The sequence below is a fragment of the Pseudopipra pipra genome, chromosome W, assembly GCF_036250125.1.
Source record: "Pseudopipra pipra isolate bDixPip1 chromosome W, bDixPip1.hap1, whole genome shotgun sequence".
In the NCBI taxonomy this organism is placed as follows: Eukaryota; Metazoa; Chordata; class Aves; order Passeriformes; family Pipridae; genus Pseudopipra; species Pseudopipra pipra.
In genome coordinates, this window is record NC_087580.1 from 15,785,324 (window position 1) to 15,797,254 (window position 11,931).

Sequence of the window (11,931 nt, forward strand, 5' to 3'; positions counted from 1 at the left end):
AATTATTTACTACACAATCTAAACACTAAAACTACCGGTAGTACAGGATAAGTACAATATAATTGAAGGAATTATACTAAAGCTGGCAAAAAATGAATAACTATTAAGTTGACATTTGATGTAACTCCCCCAGACCAAGGCTCCTGGGGAGATCTCTTTTGCTCACCCTCGAGGACTGACCTTGGGGGGGGTTCCCCAGCCAAGGGGGGAATCTCCAACCATACACCCCAAGAAGGGTTATGTTGGAAGAACCTGCCCCTGGGAAAGGGGACTGGAACTTTACAGTATAAAGTGATGGACTGACAGCCCTTGGACTCCAGGGGTTGCCTCACCATCAGGATGTTAATTCAGGGTTGAACCCAGACTGGTTCCAACATCTCCTGGCCTGGCCTGGGCCCCTCTCAGCCCAGCACTGATACATTTGCAAATAGGGCATTGTCTTGGTCCCATTCCAGGGGGGAATGTCCTGCCACAGTGTCCCAGTGTGCCTGTAATTCCATCAGGCCCTGCAGTGTCACAATGGTCCCTTGATTCCACAACTTCCCAAATGTTTCCAGGTTCCTTTGGTTCCATGAGGCCCCCATGTCACAAAGGCCCCTGGATTCCAGGAGTTTCCACAGTGTCTCAGGGTCCCTTTTTTCCAGGAGGCCCTGCAGGCTCCCAATTGTCCCTTGATTGCAGGAGGTTCCCAAATGTCTCAGGGTTCTTTGGTTCCAGGAGGCCCTGCAGTGTCACCTTGGCCCCTTCATTCCATGCAGGCCCAGGCAGAGGAACCCCAGCACGGAGCCCCCGACCCCCGTCAGCATCTTGGGGGGCGGCGTCCGACGGCAGCTCGGGGTGGGGGGGCAGCTGGGGGCAACTGGGATATACTGGGAGAGACCAGGAGTGACTGGGGTCATCCTGGGACTGACTGGGATCATCCTGGGACTGACTGGGATCATCCTGGGACTGACTGGGCCCTGTGGAACACCCTGAAAGTTCTGGAGGGGCTGTTTTAAGTGAGCTCTGGAAAACTGTCCTGGCTGTGCAGGGCAGGAAATGCTGATGTTCTGCAGGCCCCCAGCTCTGCTCTCTGGCTCCTGGTTTCCCTCGTGCTGGGCAGTTGGAGCCCAGGCAGGGGCAGCCCTACAGGAGGTTGTGGTGCTGCAGGGCCCAGGGGCTGCGCCCCGAGGAGCTCCTGCCCCAGGGGCTCAGGGACCTGGCAGTCTGTGCTGCTGGGGGCAGGATCGTGCCCCGGGCTGTGGCTCCTGGGTGCAGAGGAGGAAGGAGAAGCACAGCTTTGGTCCCCACTCTTGTGGCCGGAGGTGCAATAGGCTGGGCTGGGGGTGGTGGCCTGGCTGGTCTCTCTTTGGCCTCGGTTGTGGGGTCTGCAGGGCCAAGTTTTGCCCTGCCCTGTTTGCAGCCTGGTGCTGACCCACTGCTGGGGCCCCCGGGCAGGTGGGTGTTTCTGCCCTGGGCTGTTCTCACTCACACCACATGTATGTGAGGGGGCACTAAGGTGTGTTCTCCTGCCCTGGGAGAAATAGCTCTCATTAAAATTTCGGAGATGGCCAAATAAGTGAAACAAAGAACTTTATTAACAGCGTTGGGTGCACCCAACTCGTGACCAGGTTCCAGCACCCCCAGGATGGGAGGGACGAGCCCTTTTAAGACCCTTCGATTTGCAGAACCACTCCCTCGCTCCTCCCATGCCAGGCCTCGCTCTTTTCTTCCTTCACAGGCCATCTTTGCTTTCTGCTGCAGTCCCTTGGTTGTCCCCATCCCCCTGTCAGGTTGTTTCCCTGCCCCGGCCGCACGGTCCCTTGGCAGTGAGCCCAGGCTGCTCCCACCACCTCACGTTCTTCCCGGCTCACCTTGGCACTGCAGCAGTGAGGAAGCAGAACTGTCAGGAGCAGTAGGCAACAATGAGCAGCAATGGGCAACCCCAACAGAGCTGTGTGGAGCAGCAGGTAGGCAGGACTGTAAGCAGCAGCAATCAGGAACTTTAAGCAGAACCACAAGCAGCCCACCAGTCCCTGACCACAAAATGGCTCCTCAGCTTTCCAAACAAAATGGCCCCCAGGTGTCTGCGCACGAGGCAGCCCTGGAAACCCCTGCTTGTGATAAAACCTCCTCCCTGGAGCACAAACCGGGCCATTTGCAGTGGGACCTGCTGGGGGACCTGCCCTGGTCCCCGTGGCTCTGCTCTCTGGGGACAGGGAGCCTTTGGGGACTCTCTCACAAGCCACCCCCACTCATGTCCCGCTGGTCACCCAGGTGGCCCTGGCAGTGCTTGGGAACATGACTGGGATGGGGGGTGTGCCCACCCGTGCCAGCAGGGAAGGGCACAAGTTCCAGGGGGGACGTCCAGGGAGACAGGACACTGCAGAGGAAGGGCCTGGGGGGTGCAGAGTGACAATAGAGAGGGGAGGGCGGATCTTTGGCATCCCCTCCTCTGCTTGCTTCAGGCTTCAAGAAGACACCACAAGGAGAAATCACATGGAGAAATATTTATTGATCAAAGACTATTAAAAGCCTCAGAAACAGGGGGGAAAACGTCCTTCCTGGGGGACACCAGTCCAAGGAAACTCCTGGTTTCTGTCCAGGCAGGAGCAGGTGCCCGTGGGCTCCAGGGGGTCAATGCAGATAAAATCACTGGGGGGGCTCCTTCAGCAGCAGCATTTAATGCATTTGGACAGGCCAGGGACCATCTCCATGTCCTGCACAGAAGGGCTTCACCCTCCTCAGGATCCCTGAGTGACACAATGACACCAAAACCCAGGAATGACAGAGCAGCTGCACCGAAAAACTTGGATTTTTCCTTTTTCAAATGTCATTTAACTCACTAAATCCATCTCTTGCCTAGGAATGGTACAGCACAGTCAGGCACAGAAAGAATTTGAAGGGCCAACACCCATTTACCAATTCCAAATTTTAATGGTTGAAAGAAAGGCCCATTTTCCTTTTGCCCTGTGCCACCAACAACAGGAATCATTTCTGACTAAATTGTCCTTTCCTCCTCTTTCAAACCCAACACGCCACTCCAGGATCTCCCAAGAAATCCATGTTCTCCCTCCCCAGTGTCCATGGAGCAGAGGTTCAGCTGGGGATGACACCTCTGGGCCCCCACACACCTTCCAAGGGCAGGAGCCTTCCTGCCTGGCCGGGAGCCCTGGGGGGAGTCCAGGCTGTGGCAGCTCCTGTTTGTCCCTTCCCCACGCACATTCCAAATCCCTGCTCTCACACTAAACCCTCCAAAGCTTTCCAAACCCAAATCCTTTCCTCTGCTTCTCTCTCACTGGGACCATTTCTGCCTCCTTCCCCTGCAGCTGGAGGAACCTCCCCAGCTGCTGCTGCTCCCTGGCATCAAACCACACCTTCCCAAACCCTGACTATTGCTCAGTTCAAAGAACAAATCTAGAGATTTCAGTTCACTTCTCTTTTCTCTGACAAAACAACAGCAACTGAAAAACCGTATTATAATCCACAAACTGAATCTCTAATTCACTAATCACTAATTGAATATCGGCACAATTAACACAAATCCAACCCTTACAAACACCAAAGCTGACACTAAAGAATGCTCTGAACACACAATCCCAGCTTAACAGCTGCTGTGGCAATTTACCTTCCTTCAAATATTTAATGTGCACCAAATGCTTTAAAATGCACACAGGAACAAACTATTGCATTTAACACTCTACAGCAAGTGAATTTTCCTTTTTTATATCTATTATGGGCATCCCCGAGTCAGACAGGATTCTAATACTATAACACACACTCCCAGTAACACACACTCCCCAAACACTTCACTTTCTCCAGCACTGACCATTGGGTTTGACAAACACAGTTCCCTGAGCAAAGCCCTCCCCAAAGCAGCTCTATGGGCAAGAGCTCTGTGTGTGACTGATCTGTGGGCAAAGCACACCTGGGGCCTGGAACCCACCCCCTGACCCACACCTGGGGCCTGGAACCCACCCCCTGACCCACACCTGGGGCCTGGAACCCACCCCCTGACCCACACCTGGGGCCTGGAACCCACCCCCTGAACCACACCTGGGGCCTGGAACCCACCCCCTGAACCACACCTGGGGCCTGGAACCCACCCCCTGACCCACACCTGGGGCCTGGAACCCACCCCTTTCACTCAGTCAGTAGGGATTTCTTCTCATAAGCCAAATATCACACTCCTCCTTTTACAGTTTTATCATCACTTTCACAACCCAATTCTATTCTATTCTGTTCTAGAGCTCCATTTCTAGGATGCTTAGGTATACCTTTTCTATGCTCAGCAATGCCTTAATAAAATTCCAGGGATCTTGCTTTGAACTCACCAGATCCAGGGACTGAGATCTCCCAGAAGAATATTTTCACTGCTCGCTGGAGTCCTCAGGGTCCCGGAATCCCTGGAGGGTCGACAGCATTGTCCCACCTGGCTCACCAAGAATTGTCCCTGAAAAGCGTTGGGAAGAAATGAAACCCTCCAACGCCCCTGGGAAGTGTTGGTGAGCCAGGCACTGCTTTGTTCTGGCTCCCAGAGACAGGGAGCCAATCATTCCAGCCCCACCTGTCCCTTTCCAGACTTTTCACACATTTCTACATTTGAACAAACAAACAAATTCATGTTCATTGCTTCTAATTTACCCCAATTAATGAACTAATGAATTCTCTTCATTAATTAAGACTCTAATTAGTAGTCTATCCTTAACTGGCTAATTTGGTCCACGTTCTTTGGTCCTCTTAGCCCTCCTCCTCAGACACAGAGTCTCCAACTCTCAGGCTGCAATGTCTTTGTTAATCCCCTCTGGACCTTCTGGTTCCTCCAACAGGTCCTTGAAGGACCAGGAATTTAAGATCCCAGATGTCCAATCTTCAGCTCCCTCGGGCTTTGTTTATGGAAGCTCATCAGAGCCAGTGCAGAGAAACTCCAAGTTTGGGTGCTTTAAAGATCAAACCGACAAGAGCCCGTGAAAAGAAACCCGGTCAGCTGCTGCCACTGACTAAAATTTGAGGCAAGTTGGATCATTTCCAACAAGACCAACCCCCACCGCGGGGGGGACCCCGCATCCCCCCGCCCACCGCCGGGGCTCTGCCGGGAACCGCCACCGGTACACCCCCAAAACCAAATCCCCTCCCGCGGACCCCCCACGATCCCCCCCAGGGGCATTTGCGGCTCAGCTTTGGAGTCCTTCCAGCTCCAAATGTCTTCCCTGCAAAGAACCCCCTTTCCTGCAGCCCCACCCCCAAAGCAGTGCTCAGCCAATCCGAGCGCGCAGCGCTGATGACTCATCAGTTGCCAGCCAGACCCGCAGCGCCCAGCGCTCCCCGGACCCCCCCAGGGTCCCCCCTCGGCCCCAGCGCCCCCCGGGACGGGAATTTGGGCAAAGGGGAGGTGGGGGGTGCCCAGGCCGGGCCCCCCCGCGCCGTCCCGGCCGTGGCGGCTGCGGCGGGGGCCGAGTGCGGGCGGGAGCGGCCAAGAGCCCAGCGCTGCCCCATCCCGACCTGCCCCAGCTCCCACGGGAATGGGAGGAGTGGGAATAGGAGGGGAGGAGAAAGAGAAGGAGGGAGAGGAGGAGGGAGAGGGGGAGGAGGGGAAGGAGGAGGAGGAGAAAGAACGCACGTGGATGCACGGCCCGCTGTATCCGCAGCCCCCGCGTCCCGGGAGCATCGCCCCCCGCATCCCGCAGGTGACCGGGGAGGGGGAGCTCGCCCCAAATATCTTGAGGGGGATGTTTGGATCTTGCAGGACCCCAAAGCTGAGCCGCAAATGCCCCTTGGGGGGATATTGGGGATCCCCGGGAGGTGTTTTTTGGGGTCCCGGGGTGGGTTCCCGGCACAGCCCCGACGATGAGCAGGGGGATGTTGGGTCCCCGGAGCCACGTGGCGATCGCCGGATACCGGCGGGGAGTGGGGGGGACACGGGACAAACCCACCGGCTTTGGGGACCCCTGGGACAGGCGGGGGTTGGAATCTGAAACGGGGGCCCGGAGAGGGGGAACTCCCGGCAGTCTGGAGAGGAGGGGGGAGCAGCGAGGGCGGTGGGGGGAGCCGGGACCCCCGGCAGCCTGGAGAGAGGGCTGGACACCTTGGGATCGCCAGCACCCCGAAGGCGAGAGTCAGGGGAGAAGGGACCCTGGGACCCCGAAACCCCCCGACCACCCTAAAAGGGACCCCGGAGAGGGGAGCCCCCGGGACCCCCGGGACCCCCAGCAGCCCAGAGAAGGGGGATCCCCAGAATGGCAAAGTGAGGAGCCCATAAAGGAAGGACCCCTGGGATTCCCGGGATCTCCGGCAGCCCAGAGAGGGCGGGAACCCTGGAGAGCGGGTTCCCCAATACATGTGAGACCTCCAGCAGCCCACCCAGGAGGGACCCCAGAACCCCAAAGTGGATGGACCAGCGAGGGGGAACTCCACTGCTGAGAGGGTTGTTTTGGGCTGAATCTTGGTGGTTTGGAGGTGATTCCTGGTGATTCCAGGTGACTTCTAGAGATGGAGCTGGGCAGGAGGGTGTCAGAGACTGGAACAGTTAATGATTTCTGCATTCTAAGAGACTTCTGCAGGCTTTTGACTTTCTGATGGGCAACTGGGCCCATCCCCCCTCCTCCAGTGCAGAAGATGTCAAGCCCCGAAAAGAAAAGGTGGGAAGAGACCACGAACTCCGCGCCAAAAAGGGAGACAGCACCCTATGGAAACAACTCCCCGCCTTGGGGGAGCTGCAAAGGATATAGATACTGACTGGTGACTTTGGGGGTTTTGGCGGGGTTTTTCTTCTTCTTCTCCCCCACCGCCTGCGGATCAAGACGTCGCTGGATCCAGTGGGTGGTGATTATACCACTCTCACCTTTCCTTTTTTTTCTCTTGCTCTCCCTTACTCTTACCCTGTCTTTCTCTGCCCTAGGCATTTGTTTTCCTCCTCCCCCGAAAGGTTATGACAGCACCCAAAATGTTAACATCCCTATTGATACAAAATTGTGAAAATAAATCTTGTCAATATATGTTTTCAGACACCGATTATTTAGTGTCGTTTTGCTTTAATCCACCCCAAAGGAATTATTGATAAAACCTGGGTTACCCCCCCCTCTTTTCCTGGGGTGGGTTGTAACAGAGGGACCGCCAACCCAATGCACCCACACCTTGTTTTCCCTCCTAAACCAGGAAAAATTCATCCCTTTGGGAAGTCTGTCTCTAAACTCTATGGCATGAGCCTGTAAGTCTGATATATGTGTATTAGTTTGAGTTACTCTGGGCAGAAGGGAATGAGTTTACATAGAATAATTCCTTCCCAAAGCTTGGCCAGATGGAGGAGGAGGCTGCGAGGAAGAGGAAGATGCCCCAGGACCCCCAGGCAGGTGAGGAGGAAGTCAGTGCCCCTTTGCCCTGTCTTGTCCTGTATCTCCCAGCTGAGCATCGCCCCCGGCTGCAGGACAACCCCGCTGCCGCCACCGTCCTGCCGGGGCCGGAGTTGGGGGGATGTCCTTGGCCTTCCCTCTGGGCCGGAGGCAAATCCCCTCCCTGTCCTTCTTCCCTCCTGCCCCAGGCCCCGAGCTGAGGACGGAGAGCCCGGAGGACAAATCCCCCCGGCAGAGCCTGGTGGGAGAGGCCGTTTTGAAGGGCTCCACGGCGCAGGAAGGCAGCGGGGAGGGAAAGCCACGAAGGTGCCCCAGGAGGAGGGTCTCCAAAGCCAGCCCAGGATGCTCTGAGGAGGAAAGACCCACCCTGTGCCGGGAAGGGGACGAAAGCTTGAGCCAGAGCCCTGACCTGGACGTCCATGAGCAGCTTCACACTAGGAAAAAGCCCTTCAAGTGCTTGGACTGTTGGAAGAGCTTCAGCCAGAGCTCCCACCTGATCTGCCACCAGCGCACCCACACTGGAGAACGGCCCTACAGGTGCTTGGAATGCAAGAAGAGGTTTCAGACCAGCGGGAATCTCCTCCTGCATGAGCGGACACACACAGGGGAGAGGCCCTTCCTCTGCACCCACTGTGGGAAGGGCTTCATCCAGAACTCCCACCTCGTCAGCCACCGGCACATCCACAGCGGGGAGAGGCCCTACAAGTGTGGGGAGTGTGGGAAGAGCTTCAGCCAGAGCTCTGCCTTGACCTCACACCAACGGACCCACCAGTAAGGGAAGCCCTAAAGGTGCCTCGACTGTGGGAAGAGCTTTGTCTGCTGCTCCAACTCCATCACCCACTGGAGGAGTGATGTCTTCCCACATTGGGAAGACACCTGGCTGGTGGTCTCCACATCCTCCTGGTTCCCCACAGGCACCTGGGTGAACACAGTGGGAGAAACATCCATGGGGTCACAAACTGACCTGGGAAATTCAGTGGGAAGAGCTGATTTGTTGAATTTAAAACAAAGACATTCAACAAAGACATCTAAAGCCCCACCATTTTACTGGGATTTGGGGTCATTTGGAGATCCAGGGGAATATTTGGGAGGATTTGTTGTTTCTGGTGGGATGTGGGGGAGATTACCCCAAAATGGGGGTTCCCAGGCCGGGCAAACGGGGCCACATTGTCGTAGTTGTGCCAGCAGTTCATGTCCCCTGATCCTGTCTGTTCTCCAGGAACTCCCCTTGGCTGTTCCAGTGCCTGGCCTGGATCTCCCCACACGGGGTGTCCCCCCCAGGTGCCCAAATCTCTGCTGAAGTGCCTGAGCTGCTCCCAGTTGGAGATGTACCCGGGCAGGAACCTCTCCCGGTCGGGGCCGTTCACTCGGCTTTTCCCAGGACCTGGAACAGCCCTGGGTGTGCAGGGACACAGGTCAGGGGGTGCCCCCCCAGCAGCCCTCAGCCCCCCCAGCAGGTTGGGAGCTCAGGGGGCCACCCCGGACCCCCCTTTCCCACCCCCCTCTGCCCCACAGCTGCTGCAGCACCAGTTACTGGGTGGGGGAGTCCCCCCATCAGCCCCCCAGGGACGGACAGGGGGCTTGGGCACCTGTGCACAATCGTCACCAGAGCAAGCACACAAAGGGTTACAGAAGCAGTGGACATTCCCAGGGCGGATCTGCCCCCTCCCAGAGCCCCAGGGAACCGCTCCAGGGCTCAAGTGATGGGGGACAGGGGAGACCCATGTGGGAACCCCCTGCCCTCTGTCCCCCTGCCCACTGTCCAACACCCCTTTTCTCCCCTCTCCCACCCCTTTCCCATCATCCCCACCGTCCCCAGCTCCCCCCCAGCTCGGTTTGGGGGTGTTTCTTCCCCGTGCCCTGCTCGGTTTCACAGTCTCAGCCCCCTCCTCGCTCACTTTGGAGGTCCCAGCCCCCCTTTTCTCCCGTTCTCCCCCCTTTTCCCATTGTCCCCTGAAAGGCAGCTGTTAAATATTGGGTGCTGAAAAAGCTGCTCCATCGTGTCCATTCCAAATTAAGCCTGCATTTCTTAGGAGGGACTGGCATCCAAAGGGCAGCAAGAAGAGTCTTCTAATTCTCTTCTGCTTGATCCTCTGTGCAGCTGCCCATTTTCCCTCAAACCAGGCGGGAAAACAGGAAGAGCCCTGGTGTGGTCGGGGAGCAGCGCTGACCCCAAAGGGCTGCATTTCCCCTGCCGATGCTCCTGCTCTGCCCTCCCCCGGGGCTGGCTCTGCCTGGCGCTGGCCGGACGTGCCGGGGCTCCTCACTGAGCAAAGCCCTTGCCAAAGTTGAGGGGCAAGTGCAGAGCCCGGCTGGCCTGGGAGGAAGCGACAGCAGCGCGGGCCGAGCGGGCGGGATGGGGTCCGAGCAGCGGCGGGAAGTTGCAAACTTGGCAGCCAAGAAGTTGAACTAAAGTGAAGCAGCTCCAAAAGGCCGTGGTCTTGGCGTGGGGCGGGAGGAAGGGGAGCTCCGTGACTGCGGCCGGGGCTGGTTGGGAGCGGAGCGGCCGGGGCTGCCCCCGGGGCTCGCGGGGGCCAACGGGGAACGGACAAACGGACCAACGGACCAACGGCCCCTGCGCTTCGGCAGCAGCAGCGGCGGCAGCAGCGACTGTAGCGACGCGCTCTCGCTCTGACTCTTGTTCGGGCTCTCCTTGCTCGAGCTCTTCGTCCTCCTCTCCCTCTCCCGGTGTCCCGCTGTCCCAGTGTCCCTGTGCCGGTGTCCCATTGCCGGTGTCCCTGTGCCAGTGTCCCACTCCCGCTGTCCCTGTCCCGTTCCCGGTCCCCCCTCCCCTTGCCGGCCCGGGCCATGGCCCCGGCCGTTCCCCTGTGCCGGGCGGGGCCGCCCCGTCCCCGGCCCTGGGCGGCCCGGCGCGGTCTCGCCCTCGCCCGGCTCCCGGTGCGCCGGCTGTGGCGTTGCTGGGCGCTCCTGTGGGGCTGGCTGTGGGACGGGCTCGGCCTCGCCGCCCCTTGGCTCCGCCTGGCTCGAGCCCGGCGCCTGCCGGGGCCGGCGGGGGCCGCGGGCGCCGCGGCCGCTGCCGCCTCCTCGGCGGCTTCCCCGGCCAGAGCTCCGCCGCTCGCCAGCCCGGCCGCCGGCAGCGAGCCGCCGCTGCCCGCTGCGGCTGGGGAAGCCCGGCCCGGGCCGCTTGAGGGGCGCTCGGGGGCCGTGCCGGGCCCCGGCCCCAACGCTGACGGCCACGTCTCGCCCGCACCGAAGGCCAAGGAGCCGCTGCACGAGCGCTACCGGCTGCATTCGCTGCTGGGCAGCGGCGGCTTCGGCCGCGTCTACGCGGGGACCTGCCTGGCGGACGGAGCCCCGGTGAGTGCAGCAGGAGGAGGAGGAGGAGGAGGAGGAGGAGGGCGGGACGGGCGGCGAGCTCAACCCGCCCTTCCCCTCGGCTTGCAGGTGGCCATCAAAGCCGTGTCCCGGGATGGCATCCGGCGCTGGGGCGAGCTGGTGAGCGAGCGGGGCCAGCGGCAGAAAGCGGGGCGGGACGGGCGGGGACGAGCCGAGGCCCGGCAGGGTGGAAGCCGCCGGGACACCTGGAGGGAGAGTGGCCGTGGGCTCGGTGGGGGACGGGGAGCATCCAGGGCTGGCCGAGGGGGAGCAGGCAGACAGGCACGGCATCAGCCCCACTGACGACCCCGTGGTCCCCCCGCAGCCCGACGGCACCCGGGCCCCCCTGGAGATCGTGCTGCTGGACAAGGTGTCCAATGGCTTCCCTGGGGTCATCCAGCTCCTGGAGTGGTTCGAGCTCCCCAACGGGTTCCTGTTGGTGATGGAGCATCCGGAGCCGTCTCAGGACCTCTCTCGCTTACTGAGGGCGTGGGGGTTCCTGCCGGAGGAGATGGCGTGGGGGCTGTTCCGCCAGGTGCTGCAGGCCGTGCGGCACTGCACCAGCTGCGGCGTCCTGCACCGGGACATCAAGCCCCAGAACATCCTCCTCCACCTGGCCACCGGCGAGGCCAAGCTCCTCGACTTTGGATGTGGCACCTTCCTTAAGGACACGGTCTACACCCAGTTTGCAGGTGAGCCCACAGCCGGGGGATGCTCCTGGTGCCGGGCATCGCATGGCCATGCCCGGGTGTGGCAGTGGAGATTGCCCCTTTGGCCGAGGGGGAACAGGATTAGTTCTTCAGCCAAGTTGCTTTTGGATGGGGCTGGGGGGTTACAGTGAGACAGGCCCCGGCCTTGGCGACAGCCTGTGCCACCCACCCTGTCCCGGGCTGGGTCTGGGGCAGGGGGGAGCCAGCCTGACCAAAACCCCCATGAGGGTAGCAGAGAAGGGGGTCAGAACTGTGCACCAGCTGGCTTGGTGTGCAGGCGAGGAAGGGCTTGGGCTGCTCTGCTCGCCTTGTTTGCCTTGGCTTATGATGAATTGTTGAGGCAGTGCAGTGGGGCGGGGAGAAGGCACGGCTTTTCCCCACCACTGGGTGGGTTTTTCCCTTGCATGAAATGGTTGGGCCTTGCCAGGGCTTCCGCTGCCCTCTTGGACACCAGCGGCTTCTTCTCCAACCCAGAGTTTGTAACCAAGAGTCAGGGGCCGGCGAGAAGGCAGTGGGTCACAGCGTGTGCCACTGGGGCAGGCCCCACATTGCCAGGG

At 59.6% G+C, this 11,931-nt stretch overlaps 2 protein-coding genes across 2 annotated transcripts; both read left to right on the plus strand.

Annotated features, from left to right (window-relative positions):
- Positions 1-6,999: 6,999 nt before the first annotated feature.
- Positions 7,000-9,377, plus strand: LOC135406087 (oocyte zinc finger protein XlCOF15-like). Its single transcript, XM_064640643.1, has 2 exons — positions 7,000-7,328; positions 7,517-9,377. Exons 1-2 carry the CDS (start codon positions 7,277-7,279, stop codon positions 8,101-8,103), a joined length of 639 nt encoding a protein of 212 aa, XP_064496713.1. The 5' UTR covers positions 7,000-7,276; the 3' UTR covers positions 8,104-9,377.
- LOC135404881 (serine/threonine-protein kinase pim-2-like) lies at positions 8,462-11,505 on the plus strand. Its single transcript, XM_064639609.1, has 3 exons — positions 8,462-8,500; positions 9,945-10,784; positions 10,990-11,505. The coding sequence occupies exons 1-3, from the start codon at positions 8,462-8,464 to the stop codon at positions 11,503-11,505; spliced, it is 1,395 nt and encodes a 464-aa protein (XP_064495679.1).
- Positions 11,506-11,931: the final 426 nt, after the last annotated feature.